A 12633-nucleotide genomic window follows, 5' to 3' on the forward strand; every position below is an offset into this window, starting at 1 on the left:
CATCATGTCCCACAGCAGTTTTGTATATAAAGGTAGTCATCAAGCTCGCGCTCCGTCCAAGCCATGTTCTATACCCTACTTAACCCAGGCGTGACGACATTATACAATCGCTATGCAACCGAATAACCCAACCAAGCGAAACCCAGTAGCCCAAAAGAAATGAACTCCAATAGCGCCGTGCAAATGCATGTTTCCACCCCTTCCTTGCTCATAGTACCACCCCGAATGCTGACATTACCCATCGGATTTGCCCCTAGAGAAAAGATGGGCCAGGCTGGCTATCGTCCTTGACGAGTCCGGCCCGCTCTTCCTCCGTTGGGTCCGCGACGTGCGATGTTGATCTAGACGATGAGTGAGGCCGCCGGAAAACGTTATGGAATGAAAACTGACGTCGTGTCGTATCCTGAGGTTGTCCATGAGGCGGGGGCGTCGGAGGCGCAAGGCTGTCACCACTTCGGAATGACGCCCCTCGGTACTCAGTATCCTGTCCATTGTACTCGTGCTCCCGAGTTTGACCGTAGTAAGCGGCGTGTTCTTCGTCGGCCTTATCCCGGGGGACGGCAATCTCAGTCAGGGGGACCGGGTGCATTGGGCTGCGGGGCCGCGGTTTATCGTCTTCATGATCGTCGTTGGCGTGTCGGCCTGAGAAGTTGGTGAAGCCTCTGGCTCTACCTCGAATGGTACCTGCAATGCTAGAGAAGAGGGTGTTTGTTTCCTGACGGTTGTTGTCATCGTCGCTATCGTCTCCGTCTTCGACCGGTGGGAACTGCGACATGCCTAAAGGTGGGTGCCTTGGACTGCTTGGTCTTACAGCAAAACGGGGTGAGGCGGGAGGCATCGGTGGTGGAGGCGATGTCACTGATCCTGCTCTAGAACTGCTAATCGTCCCGGTCCTGAAAGTCATTGTCCGTCTTCTTCTCAAGCCATCCCATTCCCACTCTGGCTGCTGTCCATCTTCTCGGATAGGGTCCATTGTGTCCATCATCATCTTTTCCTCGTGGAGTCGCTTGAGCTCTTCGGCTTCCATTCTAAGTCGTCGCTGGGAGATCTGTCGCACGATGGCAGCGGCTCCGCGGATGGCATCGGCCTTGGGTTCTGACTCTGGCTGTTCCTGCTCGGCAATAGTCTGGATCTGATCGAGGTCGCCGCTGAAGACTGCTGCGTCGGGCACATCCTTTGCTGATTTTGAAAGCTGTAGTAACACTACTCCGGAACAAATTGTTAAGAAACCTAAAACAACGGTGACGATAGACTGGGCAGTGCCCTTGAAACCTTGGAAAAGAATTGCTGACGTGATAATAGTCGTACTGGTAAAGTAGACGTAATATGTTGGGGTAACGAGGGCTGCGTTATAGATGTTGAGCGCTTTCTGTGATGAGTTGTTAGCGACTGAGATACAGCGGAGAACTGGGCCCGTACGTTGAGATAAATGATCTCTGTCAATAATGTGCCAATGACAAAGACGAACAAAACCCATAGGAACCATTCCTTGTACTGAGGTTTGCCGCCGATCCAAGCAATGATGGCAGCACCCAGCCCTTGAGTCGAGACGACACTGAGTCCACCAATCCAACTGCAGATTGAGATATAGACCAACATGTTCTTGTTGCCATATCTTGGTCCAGCCCATAGTGCAGTGGCGATAGATCCAACTATAATGAGGCCGGCATAGGTGAGAAATCCGGGTGTAATAAAGTATTTCTGCATCTCTTGGATATCGCTGACGGATGATGTATGCGGAGCATTCATGACAATAACAACCGAGCCGACAATGCAGAGGAAGCAAGCAACTTTCCCGACCATGCTGAGGCGCTCTTTGAGGAAGATGGCCGAGAGGATGGCTGTGATAACAACGGACAATGCGCCGAGAGGAGTGACGAGAATTGCATCGGTGAAGGCATATGCGACAAAGTTGAGGATTTCGCCAATGATCATGAGTGTCATTCCCGCCCACCAGTAGAAGTTTTTGAGGTATCCATATCCTTCTCCGGCAACCTCGTTGTATTTCTCGTTGGCGCGCAATAACCCGACCTTCTTTAGGACGAAAGAGATACCGATAAAGACACCAGATCCAACAGCCAAACCAATACCGACAGGTTTATAGAATCCAGGTCGATCGCTCGGGTCGCCGCCGAGGCCGCCACTTCGTGCGAAGATGTCGGCGTCCATTGCGGTCCGATAGTCAATGTTCAGGACGGAGGCGGAGGAGGAGAGTCGAAGCGGAAATCTAGACTCTATTTAGGACCACATGTGCGATGGTGACGGTATCGGTTGCGGCAGCGACGAAGGACTCTCTCTGGTTTATAGGGGGTTGAAGCAAACTCTATAAGCTCATAAGAAAGATGAACAATTGAGAGTACGAGCCGCGGAGAAAGTACCTAACGATAATGTGGTTCTAGGAAGAGAATATACAAGAAGAAAAGGTTGAGAAAGCAAATAGTCTGTCTAGTGCAGGGCTTTGAAGTTACTGTATGAAAGTAGAGAACCTGGAAACCTTGGAAACGGCGTCGCACACTCCAGGCCCAGCTGGGCCAGCTTCCATCCATTTGTGATGAAAGAGCCTGGATGAATGTGGGTGGGCTCCTGAGACACCCCAAAGGAACAAGTATCGGTACATGCGACACCCATTTAGGCGCTGTCCCCGCTGCAAGCTGCCAACTTCTAGTGGTCCCCAGCCAACCACTTCACTCAAACCCAAACAAGCTACAGAACAAGCTCCTCCATCTGCTGTTACCGGTTCATTGGGCGGAGATCTTAGCGTTGTAGACATCAACAAAAAAAGAACCTAGACAATGGATCTATGTACGTACGTGGTTCGGCATGTTAGTGACAGTCAATACCCCGAGGCCGAAATAAGAGAGAGATCATTTACAATTTCCTTGGCCACGATTAATTAACCAACTAATTAATTACTGCCGGGGCATTCCAAGTTTATGACCGAAATGCCATGGGCCATCACCCGCTCAACGGGCTCTTGGACCAACGGGCGCTAAACAAATCGACGTCAGCACCTCATCCATGATGAGCCTGAAACCCATGAGACCTGTCTACCTGTGAATCTGGTCTCCTTCAGTGGCTGCTGATGACTTGGAGATGTTTGATAGGGGTCCTTGTATCGATCGATGCTTGACCTGCCCATCTCGGTAAGCCCTTGGCGCAGCATTTGGGAACGCTCATGTACAGGTACTTGATGGCCCTCCGCCCCCCAAAAAGCCACTTACATACGTACGTCGAGGGGCTAGATGATGACGATGAAGCATTGCGCATCTCCTGGCCAAAACTCATTCCGTTGGAGACGGAGTCTGAACGTTGAAGATTCTTTCCCTTGAATTGATCGAATTGACCGCTTCTACTCACTGCATGTTCTGTAGAACAGCATTGTCAGCTGTACTGACCTTGACCGCTGGAATAACGAATGTTCTTACTGAGCTGATGGTGGCTTCAAAACTGTTAGGCCAAGGCGGACTCTACTCAAGCGCATCCGCCAACGTGGGGTCGCCCCAGGGAGCAAGAAAACCTCTGGCGTTGGACCGAGGTGTCACAAATACTCAATCCAAACTCAGATAAACTCATGCTGAGTTTACTCAAGTCTTTTTGTCACTGGAGATAGAGGTCCCAGGTTTTCTTGTCTCCATTCGGGTGGTTGTTCGGTAGAATCTAGACCCAAGGTCTGGGGCTCGTTTTCAACTTCCAACGTTCAAACTATGATACTCACTGAAATCTATCTCATCCTATGGCCTATTGTTCCATGTAAGATCCATCCGTGTCCGTTGGAGTTTATATCGTCAAAAGATGTGATCAGCACTATTCATCAACCATGTCCATGACTCCCGAACCCTCCGGGCCACAGCACTCATCTCTCCCACCGCATCAGTTAATGTCTGGCCTTGAGTCTCTCACAGCCAGCAAAATGGGACTCTCCGCAGCTATTTCTGTCTCGGGACGACGCTGCATGCACACACGACTCAGCCTGTTTCGACTCCACACACCAACTGCACATGTGGTGTTTCAGAGAATGTTATTTTTTTTTTGCCCAGTGATCGACAGCGAATCGATAAGTTTCGATGTCTCAATTTGCTGGTGGGTCGACAAATCGACCGGCTGCACCCTCCGAAGAAGCATTGAGTTCCATTAATGTTGATCAAGCGAGGTTCGTTGGATACGAACACGAACTAGGGCTGACGATATATGGCGTAGTTCTGCTGAACTGCAAAAGCGTAGAAATCCTTTGTAGTTGACCGCTCTTATAGTGGGCAGACATTCAAGACTTCGCGCGATTATAGTTCCATCTAGCCATGCGTCTGTCACCAGACTCACGACTATAGCGTGCTGCCATGCAGCTTGACGGACCGTTTAAGCTGCATCTGCGTGGCGTCAAGAATTGAGTGATATCGTGTGGCTTATACTAAGTTAATCCATAATACATATAACTTTGTCGTTTCCTATCGTGTAAAGGGGGTATCTCGATCTTGTATTCATAAATGCCATGATGCAACCCATTCCACTGAAGACTGACGTTTCTCATCTCTTGCTATCCATGCCATGCCATGCCATACCGTGCTATTTCTTCTGAACCGGGACAATCTCCTTCAGCCACTTCTTAACCCTCTCATCCAGAGGTAACTTCTTGGCCTCTCCTTCGCTCATTTTCTTCGCAAACTGCTCTTTCAACTGCTTCTGAAGAGCCAGTTTCTTCGCGTTTTCCTCTGCATGTATGGCTTTATTTCTGGCGTACGATTCAGCTATTCGTCTCCGTTTTCTCGCCTGATGCTCTACTAGTCGCTCAGGAGGCACAGGCTTGCCGGTATGCTTCTTGACCTTGTTCCAGAAAAGCCTATGCTGCGCCTCGAAGTTGTTATGGGCGCTATTGTACATCGAGATCCGGCCATGGCTTTCGAGTAATTCCTTAAATACAATTTTGTACTCACTCCTCGTGGCTGTCTTGGAGAATCTGAGGCCCATGTCGATGACGGCGCATGCCAGTTCCTTGGAGCCAGGGAGGTCGAAATTGATCGCCATGAGAAACGATTGTGCCTCGGGATGAAGTGCGTGCAGAGGAGTGCCTAGGAGAGCTGACCGGACGATTCTAGGAATGAGTGATTTCGGTATTTCCTTTCCGCCGTATTGTTGCCACTCAGGTCGGGCTGATGGAGACGCCGGTTCCTTTGTGCCCGAAGCCTGTGGTTTGGGTGGTTCTGATACTGCGGATGTATCCATCTTCTGTCGCTTGGCCGGGTTCCTCGGTGGAGGGCATGGCGTTTCTTCGCGTGATAAAGCTCGCTTCCTGGTGATGGGCTCTGGTTCCGCATTCTCAACGGGCATGTCCAGGACAAGAAAGCGCAGAGAACCATATGAGCTCACGTCGTCAAATGCGTCATATAAACCATCCTCCGTCGAATCATAAACATCTGTATACTCATCATCTTCCTCTTCGTCCTCTTCATCCTCCTCGTCCTCTTCTTCGTCGTCGTCGTCGACTTCTTCCTCTTCTTCAACTTTATTTATTATCTTTCTTCTCTCATACTCCTCATCGTCATCATATTCGTACTATGAGCGTCAGTCTCACCCTGAAAATGAGAGGAAAAGTCGATGCATACGCTTGTTGTTGTTTCATCGGCAGCCTCAGCCACAAGCATAACTGTTAGAGCCGTTGCGAGATCAAGCTGCTCTCTCCGGGTCATCTCGTTCTTGATAATGTCCTGGACGACGATATCCTCGATTGTCTTTGAGTCAATTCCCGAGCCTTCCGGATACAGGTTTTTCGGTAGCCACGACATCTCTCTGGGGGCTCTGTCGCACTTATTTTGAGGTGAGAGTTGATGATGTCGATGGCAAGAGGTGAGATTCTGTCCTCATCGTTATTTTCTAGAAGGAAATGGTTGATTTTATTCCGCTCGTCAAGGTCCGATAAGGCGAGTGAAGAGCCCAACTGGTGGGGGAAATGACCATCCCTGACCAATCACAGCCTTTTTCGCTGACGATAGGGCCGTTCTAGAATTCTGAGTGGCAGAATTTACTTGGTACGGTCGCTTATCTCGTAATTTGTGTTCCGAGGCCGAGTCTCGCGAGTCGAGGCCTCTTGTTGACTAACACATGTAACCGTAACCATGTGGCTAATTGTCATATATCACTACTAAGTTCACAACATTAACTCGAGCATGTGTTAATAAGCTACACATGCTTTTCGCGCTCTTAGTTAATTCTCGCGTCTAAAATTCCCTTCAGCCACTTTAACTAACGGTTTAACCAAATACCGATGGTCCCCAGTTTTTAAGGCTAAATGCCCCTGGCTCCTGAAATTAGAATGTCGCTCTTTTACCAGGAAACAGATCCTCCGACCCATTCTCAGCTGTAGCGCTGACGGGAGACATGTTTGAAGCGTACACGGCCCTATCAGTCTAGTCATGACCCTAGCTTTAAGAGGTTTACTCCCAGCATTAGTTGTTTGAGGACGATGCTGCGCATTGAGCAGCCTCCAGGTATGAACCAATAGCTTATATGGAGTGAGATGGAGATACAGGGGATCCTTCGTGTCCAGATGGAGTCTTGGTTGCCTTAAATCAATTTTGAATCCTTCTTAAGGGATCCTATTTCCTGGAACTTTCGCGTCTGAGCTGTGCTAGCTTGTTCCTTCGTGTCTTGTCTTGTCTTTGCATCTGTCACTGTCTGTCTTCGTCTTTGCATTCGAGTTTGCGCTGGCGCAGTTCTATCCATCCGCTTAAACTACACCCACTTGAAGTTATATATCAATCGATTGTCGTAATCTCTTCCTACAATGGCCAACAAGAACGCAAAGTCTCTCTATGAGGCTATTCCGGAATGTATAAGTGGATGCTTCGACATCAGTGTTGCCAATACTGGCTGTGCCAAAGACGACTACGACTGTTGGTGCTATAAGCCGAATCACCAGACCATCGTTGATACGTTGGAGCAATGTCTCTCAAATAAGGAAAGGAAGACAAAAAAGAAGTGTACTGAAGATGACGAATTCGGTATGTCGTTGTCGACTCGGCATGCGAATGCTTAACTAACAGAAGTCAGAATACGAGAATAGTTATTGGAAGATCTGCGAACAATATTGGGAACCTTATGGAACAGCCACCGAACCAACGTCATTCCCCACTGCTGTATCATCTACAGCCTCAGCAGCGTCGACAACACTAAAGGTCTCGACAACAGTCGCCACTACTGCATTATCTGAAGAGACAGCCGCCGCGGCAGAATCTACGTGGACGAGCCTCGCACCGACTGAGACTGGCGACCCCGAGCAAGCACAAGCATCTGATGAAGCAGACACAATGACACCTACTCACAGCGGTCTCTCGCCAGGAGGAAAAGCAGGAGTGGGCGTTGGTGTTACAATTGGTGTTATTTTAATCGGTATTGCCGTCTTCCTCTGGCTGCGTGAGAGGAAACGAAGACGCTCTGTCGAAGAACAGCTCAGAATTGTTGAGATAGAGAAAGCCAACGCTTCTCAAGAAGGATATTATGTTAGCAAGGGATTGTACGAGATGGAAGGCGATCGACCTCATGCGGAGGAACTTCGTGGATGCATGAGAACGCCAGAGCTTGGTGCTGCAGAGATGACAAAGTCAAGCAGCATGACGCACGTGGGACCCGTGAGTCCATCTGATGACGATAGGGACTCGTCGTTTTCGACACGGAGTCACTCGTGGCCCATCTCACCTGAGAGTCCAAGTCGTCAGGAGTCAAGAGGCCTGGGTGAGATAACGGACAATAACACGGCCAAACCAGCGGCTACTTGATGAGTTATTGTCTTTGATGACTATCAAATTCTTTTCTATACAAACTTACTTACATGATTCCTCTTTTATTGTTATTTCTAACGACTTGACATAACTGTCAGTGGTGAAAGGAGGACTCAAACGAAAAGCCCCCACTCTTTGGTATTGACATTTGGATCGATAATTGAATAATGGCTTTTGGCTGTTTGAATTGCTGGAGTCGGTCCCAGAAATTACTGGTATAAAGGCCTGAGCTCGGTGGCATTCTATAAAATTTGACCCAGTCAACATCACCCTCGATACCAACATCGACATCCCACACATACATTTCAGCAACTGTTCATTGATTCGATCAAACTTCAAGATGTCTGAAAACCGAGACACTGTCATCCAGCTCCTCGATCGTCTCAAGCAGGAGAAGCACCCTGGCGCCCAGACCCTGAAGGTATTCCTAACCACACAGACAGCTTCGTATGCAGCAGAACTGACCGAGTCACAGGACTACATCAACGAGACCTCCAACCTCAAGGACGTCATGATGGCGGTTGTTAAGGACATCGTAGCCGCGAAGAATGTTCTCGGTCTCACCGGTGACCGTGCCGCCGGACTCAACGCTTGCCGTGAGGAGCTCTGCTGCGCCTTCGTAAGTCACTCTCTTCTCCTTGCTACTCTACATGCTGAAGAGATATAGGACAAACATTGCCGCACCACTAAGGATGGCTACGATCGCCTCTACCACCCTCGATTCACCTGCCGCATTCAGACCTTCGAGGTTCTTGCTGCAGAGGATCAGGTCGAGGTCGTTCTCCGAATCCCGCTTCGCGAGTACAACGACTCCCCCCACGTCCTCAAGCCTGGCAAGTGCGAGGTCTCCCTCATCGTGAAGGAGAACTAGCTGAGCGCTCGCTCATTGATTTTGACCCGACTCGGAGCTTGGGAAATCATCACGGGGTGTAGACAGAGAGAAGAGGTGCAGATAGCACAGCGAGATCAGATGGTTCGGACAGACTTCTAGCTATAGAATCCAAACTTGGTCTTTTCTTAGGACTCACTATAATCATCTCTCAGTCATTAATGTTGATTGTGATAGTGATCATCCAATGTCTCCCATGGCGGGGAATAATAATCTATGACGATCTAACCAACAGACGATAACACTCGCGTTTAGTCAATTACTTGAAACAAAATGCGGATAGTATGTACGTAAATCTAATTTTGAATCGAAGAAATTATATTTTTCTCTTCTTCTTAAGTCTTTTAGTGCAGATGGGAAGATATCATAAAGCCTGGCATTGGGAGTACTGTTTCCCCCTCTCCACTATTTTATCTCACTACCAAATCTCCCTCTTTCAACATCGTCCTCTGCTCCTTTGATTCACAAACAACACCCAAAAATGGACACGAGCATCAATAAATCCAATGAAATCAATGAAGGAGAAGAAAATGTTGCTCTTCTTGCTCCTTTTAGCTGTCTTGTTTGTCGGAAAAGCAAACTGAAGTGTGACCGTACAAAACCTTCCTGCAGTCGATGCAGCAAGCAAAGCTACGATTGCGTTTATTCTTTATCAAGGCAACCGTACCAAAGCAAAACCCGTGGTCAAGCAAAAGAATTGGAGGCCAAACTCGGTATGTGGTGTCACTACCAACTAGCAGGATGATTGTTGAACTCGGTCGCGATAGGACGCCTGGAGAGACTGCTTAACAACTCACGAGAGACGAGGGCATCCAACATCGAAAGCAGCAAAAGCAGATACAATCCTCTTGCAACAATTGACGCCACACCGGCTAGTCAAGAGGAAGACTCCGTTGTCAGGCTGGGCCTATTTGAGGAGTCGCCTCCTCGACAGTTGATCGAAACATTGTAAGATGCCCTTCCATACACTTCAACCCATTGCCTCTGATTTAGTAACAATTGCATCAGAATGAACATATACTTCAGCAAAATCCATCAGGTTACACCCCTGCTACATCGCCAGAGATTCATGGCATCCCTCTTCCTGCCGGATCATATGAAGCCTCCGATGTGTCTTCAATACATCGTTATGGCCTCTGCCGCAGAGACATCTGACGCCTACCGCCACCTGGGCATGGTATTTTACAAGCGTGCCGTAAAATACCTTCAACAAGACGACTTGGGTGTATGTCACGACTGTCTCCCTTCAAGACACTTGCTAAGCAAAGGACATAGGACACCAGTGAAAGCTCAATAACTCTAGGACACGTACAAGCCAGGGCTCTGATATCCTGTTTCGAAGCTGAGCACTCTATGTTTTCAAAGGCTTCTATAACACTCTGTTCTGCCATTAGAGCTGCACAGATGCTAAACTTGCATCAAGTTGACTTCGCCAGATCGGGTGGGGACCAACATGTTGACTGGATAGGAGTTGAAGAACGACGCCGTACATGGTGGACAATATTCTGCTATGATCGCTTTACCTGTGCCACGACTGGATGGCCAGCACTTATACATGATCGTAACGTGAGTTTCCCGCTAGAGTCCTTCTAGCATACCATTGAGCGCCGTTCTAGATCAAAACTCGACTTCCAGCCTCAGACAACGCTTATGAGAACGGCCAAGAGGAGCACACGCGCTTCATCGGAGACCAGTTACTCGAATCCGAACAACACTCCACGTTTGCTGGAGCTGTTCTCGCAGCGCATATCTTCCACCGCACCATAGAACATACTGGATCGAATAACAGCCATTATCAAGAAGATCACAACTTCAACGGAGACCTGTACTGGCAGAGACATAAAGGCATTGATAATGATCTCAAGTTCATGTTATTGATGCTACCAAAGAATCTTTGTCTTCCTGCCAACTACAGGACTCACAACGCTATTTTCGTCAACGTCATGTTACAGACTGCTACTATCTGCCTTCACCGAGCAGCTTTGTGGAGGATGAAGTCGAATTTACGGGGGTTACCGGTTTACCTGATCCGGCTATCTCAAGACCGTCTACTACCAGCAGCTGAAGAGATACTCAACATTTTTAGAATAATACCCGATCTTGGTGCGACGTTTACGAACCCCCTTATTTGCTTTGCTGCATATATGGCTTCTCTAGTATTTATGGCAAGTACATCTCCGACAGAGCCTGATAGAGAACATGGTCAGAATCTAGACTTCACACTCAAGATTTTGGCTACTTTTGGCAATACAAATCTCGTTGCCAATGCTTTGGCGAACGAAATTGTCAAGGAAATGAAGCAGTGTGGTATCACATCTACTTCCATGCACAAGGTTGGATATCAATACTATTTTTTGTTATACAGATACTTACAATTCAGCATAGGTTAACTTACAAGAGACACCACTAGATATCCCATTACTCGCTACGCAACGTCTTTATTCCTATCCACGGAGTTCATTCTCTTGAGGATGCTGATAGGCAAAGAAACTGGCTGTCACCTTCTCAATCATTCCATAAGGCTTCCAAGACGGACACCACTACTATCACAATCCTAATGACTATTACGACTGTATCTTCAGCCTTGATACGCAAAGAAACAAGCCTCCGAAAGATCACCTCCAACGAATCTCTCAACTATTTGGGAGCAAAGTCGCTGTCTGTCTCGAGCCAAGTTCCGAATGTCATCAACTCAGGGTACTCCTTTCTCAAGGCCTTCAAGTCCGCACCAAAACCCTGGTCCTTGAACCACTTGAACATATACCCCAATTCCTTGACCATCGCCATGATTGGGTAAACAACAAGACTATAGGTGTATGGGAGATCTCGTCCCGTCTTCTCCTTGAAAATCTTTTCGAATTCCTCAAGTGTCAGTTCGTCACCTGCAAGTGACACGGCACGGCCGGCATATTTCTCAGGCTGAAGGAAGGCCTGTGCGCCAGCGACGCCCACATCGGTCACCGTGACGAGTTGAAGAGGTTTATTCTTGACAACTAGCTTCCATGCTGTGACGAATGACTTTCCTAGGAAATTGTCTGTCAAGTTTTCCATGAAGGCCACAGGTCGGATGATGAACCATTGCATATCAGTACCTGTGGTACGGGAAATCAAATGCTTCTCAATCTCGTGCTTTGTGATAAAGTGAGGAACTTGAGTTGGGTTGTTCAGAGAGTCTTGGCCGTGTCGATCAACTGAAGTATAGACAAAGAACTTGACCCCGGCATCCAATGAAGCATCGACAAGGCCTTTTCCCTGGGCTACTTCAGCGCCATCTCCTTGGCCCATAGGGGACTAAGTGACAGAATCAAGTTAGCATCTCAGTTGTACCCAGTAAGAGGGTGTACATACCTGAACACTGAACACTCCCCAAATCGGCTGTTTTGTAACTTGGCGGGCATTTTTGAAGATTGCGGCTGCGTCAGACAAGTCTCCCTGGACAAGCTTGATGTTGGATGATTTCTTGAGAAGTTTCTGAGCTGAAGGAGAATTGGGGTTTCTGGTGACGGCGAGAATCTCCACGCCGGCCTTTTGCTTGACGAGTCGGTTAAGAACAGCACCGCCTTGCTTTCCGGTCGCACCAGATATGAGAATTGCTCGTGACATTCTTATTATGTTCAAGTTGTCGACTTCTGATGCAGAGTGGTTATAATAGTGTAAACTGATAAATCAATTGTCTATGGAGGTATCTATCAGACCTACTATATAGTCTTTTCTAGGAAGGTGACCAGCCATCGCGATCTGTAATCATTGTGATAGGATTGTCTTCATTATAAAGCATATCAGTGGCCGGTGCCCGAATACACCGAAGCTATGACGGCCACAATCTCGGATCCATAACAAAACACGGGGTGACTATTGAGCTCCGTTGTAAGAGACGGCCGAAAGAGTGGAGACGGATTAATTTCGCCCTCCGAATTGTGCGGTTCCGTCCCGACCAGCTCCGATCTCCATGTTCGGATCAACTATCATCGGCAA

The 12633-nt window shown here is 48.2% G+C and overlaps 6 protein-coding genes across 6 annotated transcripts; 3 read left to right on the top strand and 3 right to left on the bottom strand.

The window, feature by feature from the left end:
• Window positions 1-253: 253 nt before the first annotated feature.
• Window positions 254-2169, bottom strand: FMAN_02560 (uncharacterized protein; the record flags this gene model as incomplete). The annotated part of the gene is made up of 2 exons (XM_041820136.1): window positions 254-1369; window positions 1420-2169. 2 exons carry the CDS (start codon window positions 2167-2169, stop codon window positions 254-256), a joined length of 1866 nt encoding a protein of 621 aa, XP_041686046.1.
• A 2391-nt stretch (window positions 2170-4560) lies between these two features.
• Window positions 4561-5777, bottom strand: FMAN_02561 (uncharacterized protein; the record flags this gene model as incomplete). The annotated part of the gene is made up of 2 exons (XM_041820137.1): window positions 4561-5547; window positions 5598-5777. The coding sequence occupies 2 exons, from the start codon at window positions 5775-5777 to the stop codon at window positions 4561-4563; spliced, it is 1167 nt and encodes a 388-aa protein (XP_041686047.1).
• Window positions 5778-6775: 998 nt separating this feature from the next.
• FMAN_02562 (uncharacterized protein) lies at window positions 6776-7766 on the top strand (the record flags this gene model as incomplete). The annotated part of the gene is made up of 2 exons (XM_041820138.1): window positions 6776-6992; window positions 7042-7766. The coding sequence occupies 2 exons, from the start codon at window positions 6776-6778 to the stop codon at window positions 7764-7766; spliced, it is 942 nt and encodes a 313-aa protein (XP_041686048.1).
• A 343-nt stretch (window positions 7767-8109) lies between these two features.
• On the top strand, window positions 8110-8640 carry FMAN_02563 (uncharacterized protein; the record flags this gene model as incomplete). The annotated part of the gene is made up of 3 exons (XM_041820139.1): window positions 8110-8190; window positions 8245-8388; window positions 8437-8640. The coding sequence occupies 3 exons, from the start codon at window positions 8110-8112 to the stop codon at window positions 8638-8640; spliced, it is 429 nt and encodes a 142-aa protein (XP_041686049.1).
• Window positions 8641-9139: 499 nt separating this feature from the next.
• FMAN_02564 (uncharacterized protein) lies at window positions 9140-11127 on the top strand (the record flags this gene model as incomplete). The annotated part of the gene is made up of 6 exons (XM_041820140.1): window positions 9140-9371; window positions 9426-9606; window positions 9667-9883; window positions 9934-10224; window positions 10275-10991; window positions 11044-11127. The coding sequence occupies 6 exons, from the start codon at window positions 9140-9142 to the stop codon at window positions 11125-11127; spliced, it is 1722 nt and encodes a 573-aa protein (XP_041686050.1).
• A 168-nt stretch (window positions 11128-11295) lies between these two features.
• On the bottom strand, window positions 11296-12261 carry FMAN_02565 (putative nucleoside-diphosphate-sugar epimerase family protein; the record flags this gene model as incomplete). The annotated part of the gene is made up of 2 exons (XM_041820141.1): window positions 11296-11949; window positions 12007-12261. The coding sequence occupies 2 exons, from the start codon at window positions 12259-12261 to the stop codon at window positions 11296-11298; spliced, it is 909 nt and encodes a 302-aa protein (XP_041686051.1).
• Between the last annotated feature and the right edge of the window lie 372 nt (window positions 12262-12633).

Source organism: Fusarium mangiferae, assembly GCF_900044065.1.
Source record: "Fusarium mangiferae strain MRC7560 genome assembly, contig: FMAN_scaffold010, whole genome shotgun sequence".
Classification (NCBI taxonomy): domain Eukaryota; kingdom Fungi; phylum Ascomycota; class Sordariomycetes; order Hypocreales; family Nectriaceae; genus Fusarium; species Fusarium mangiferae.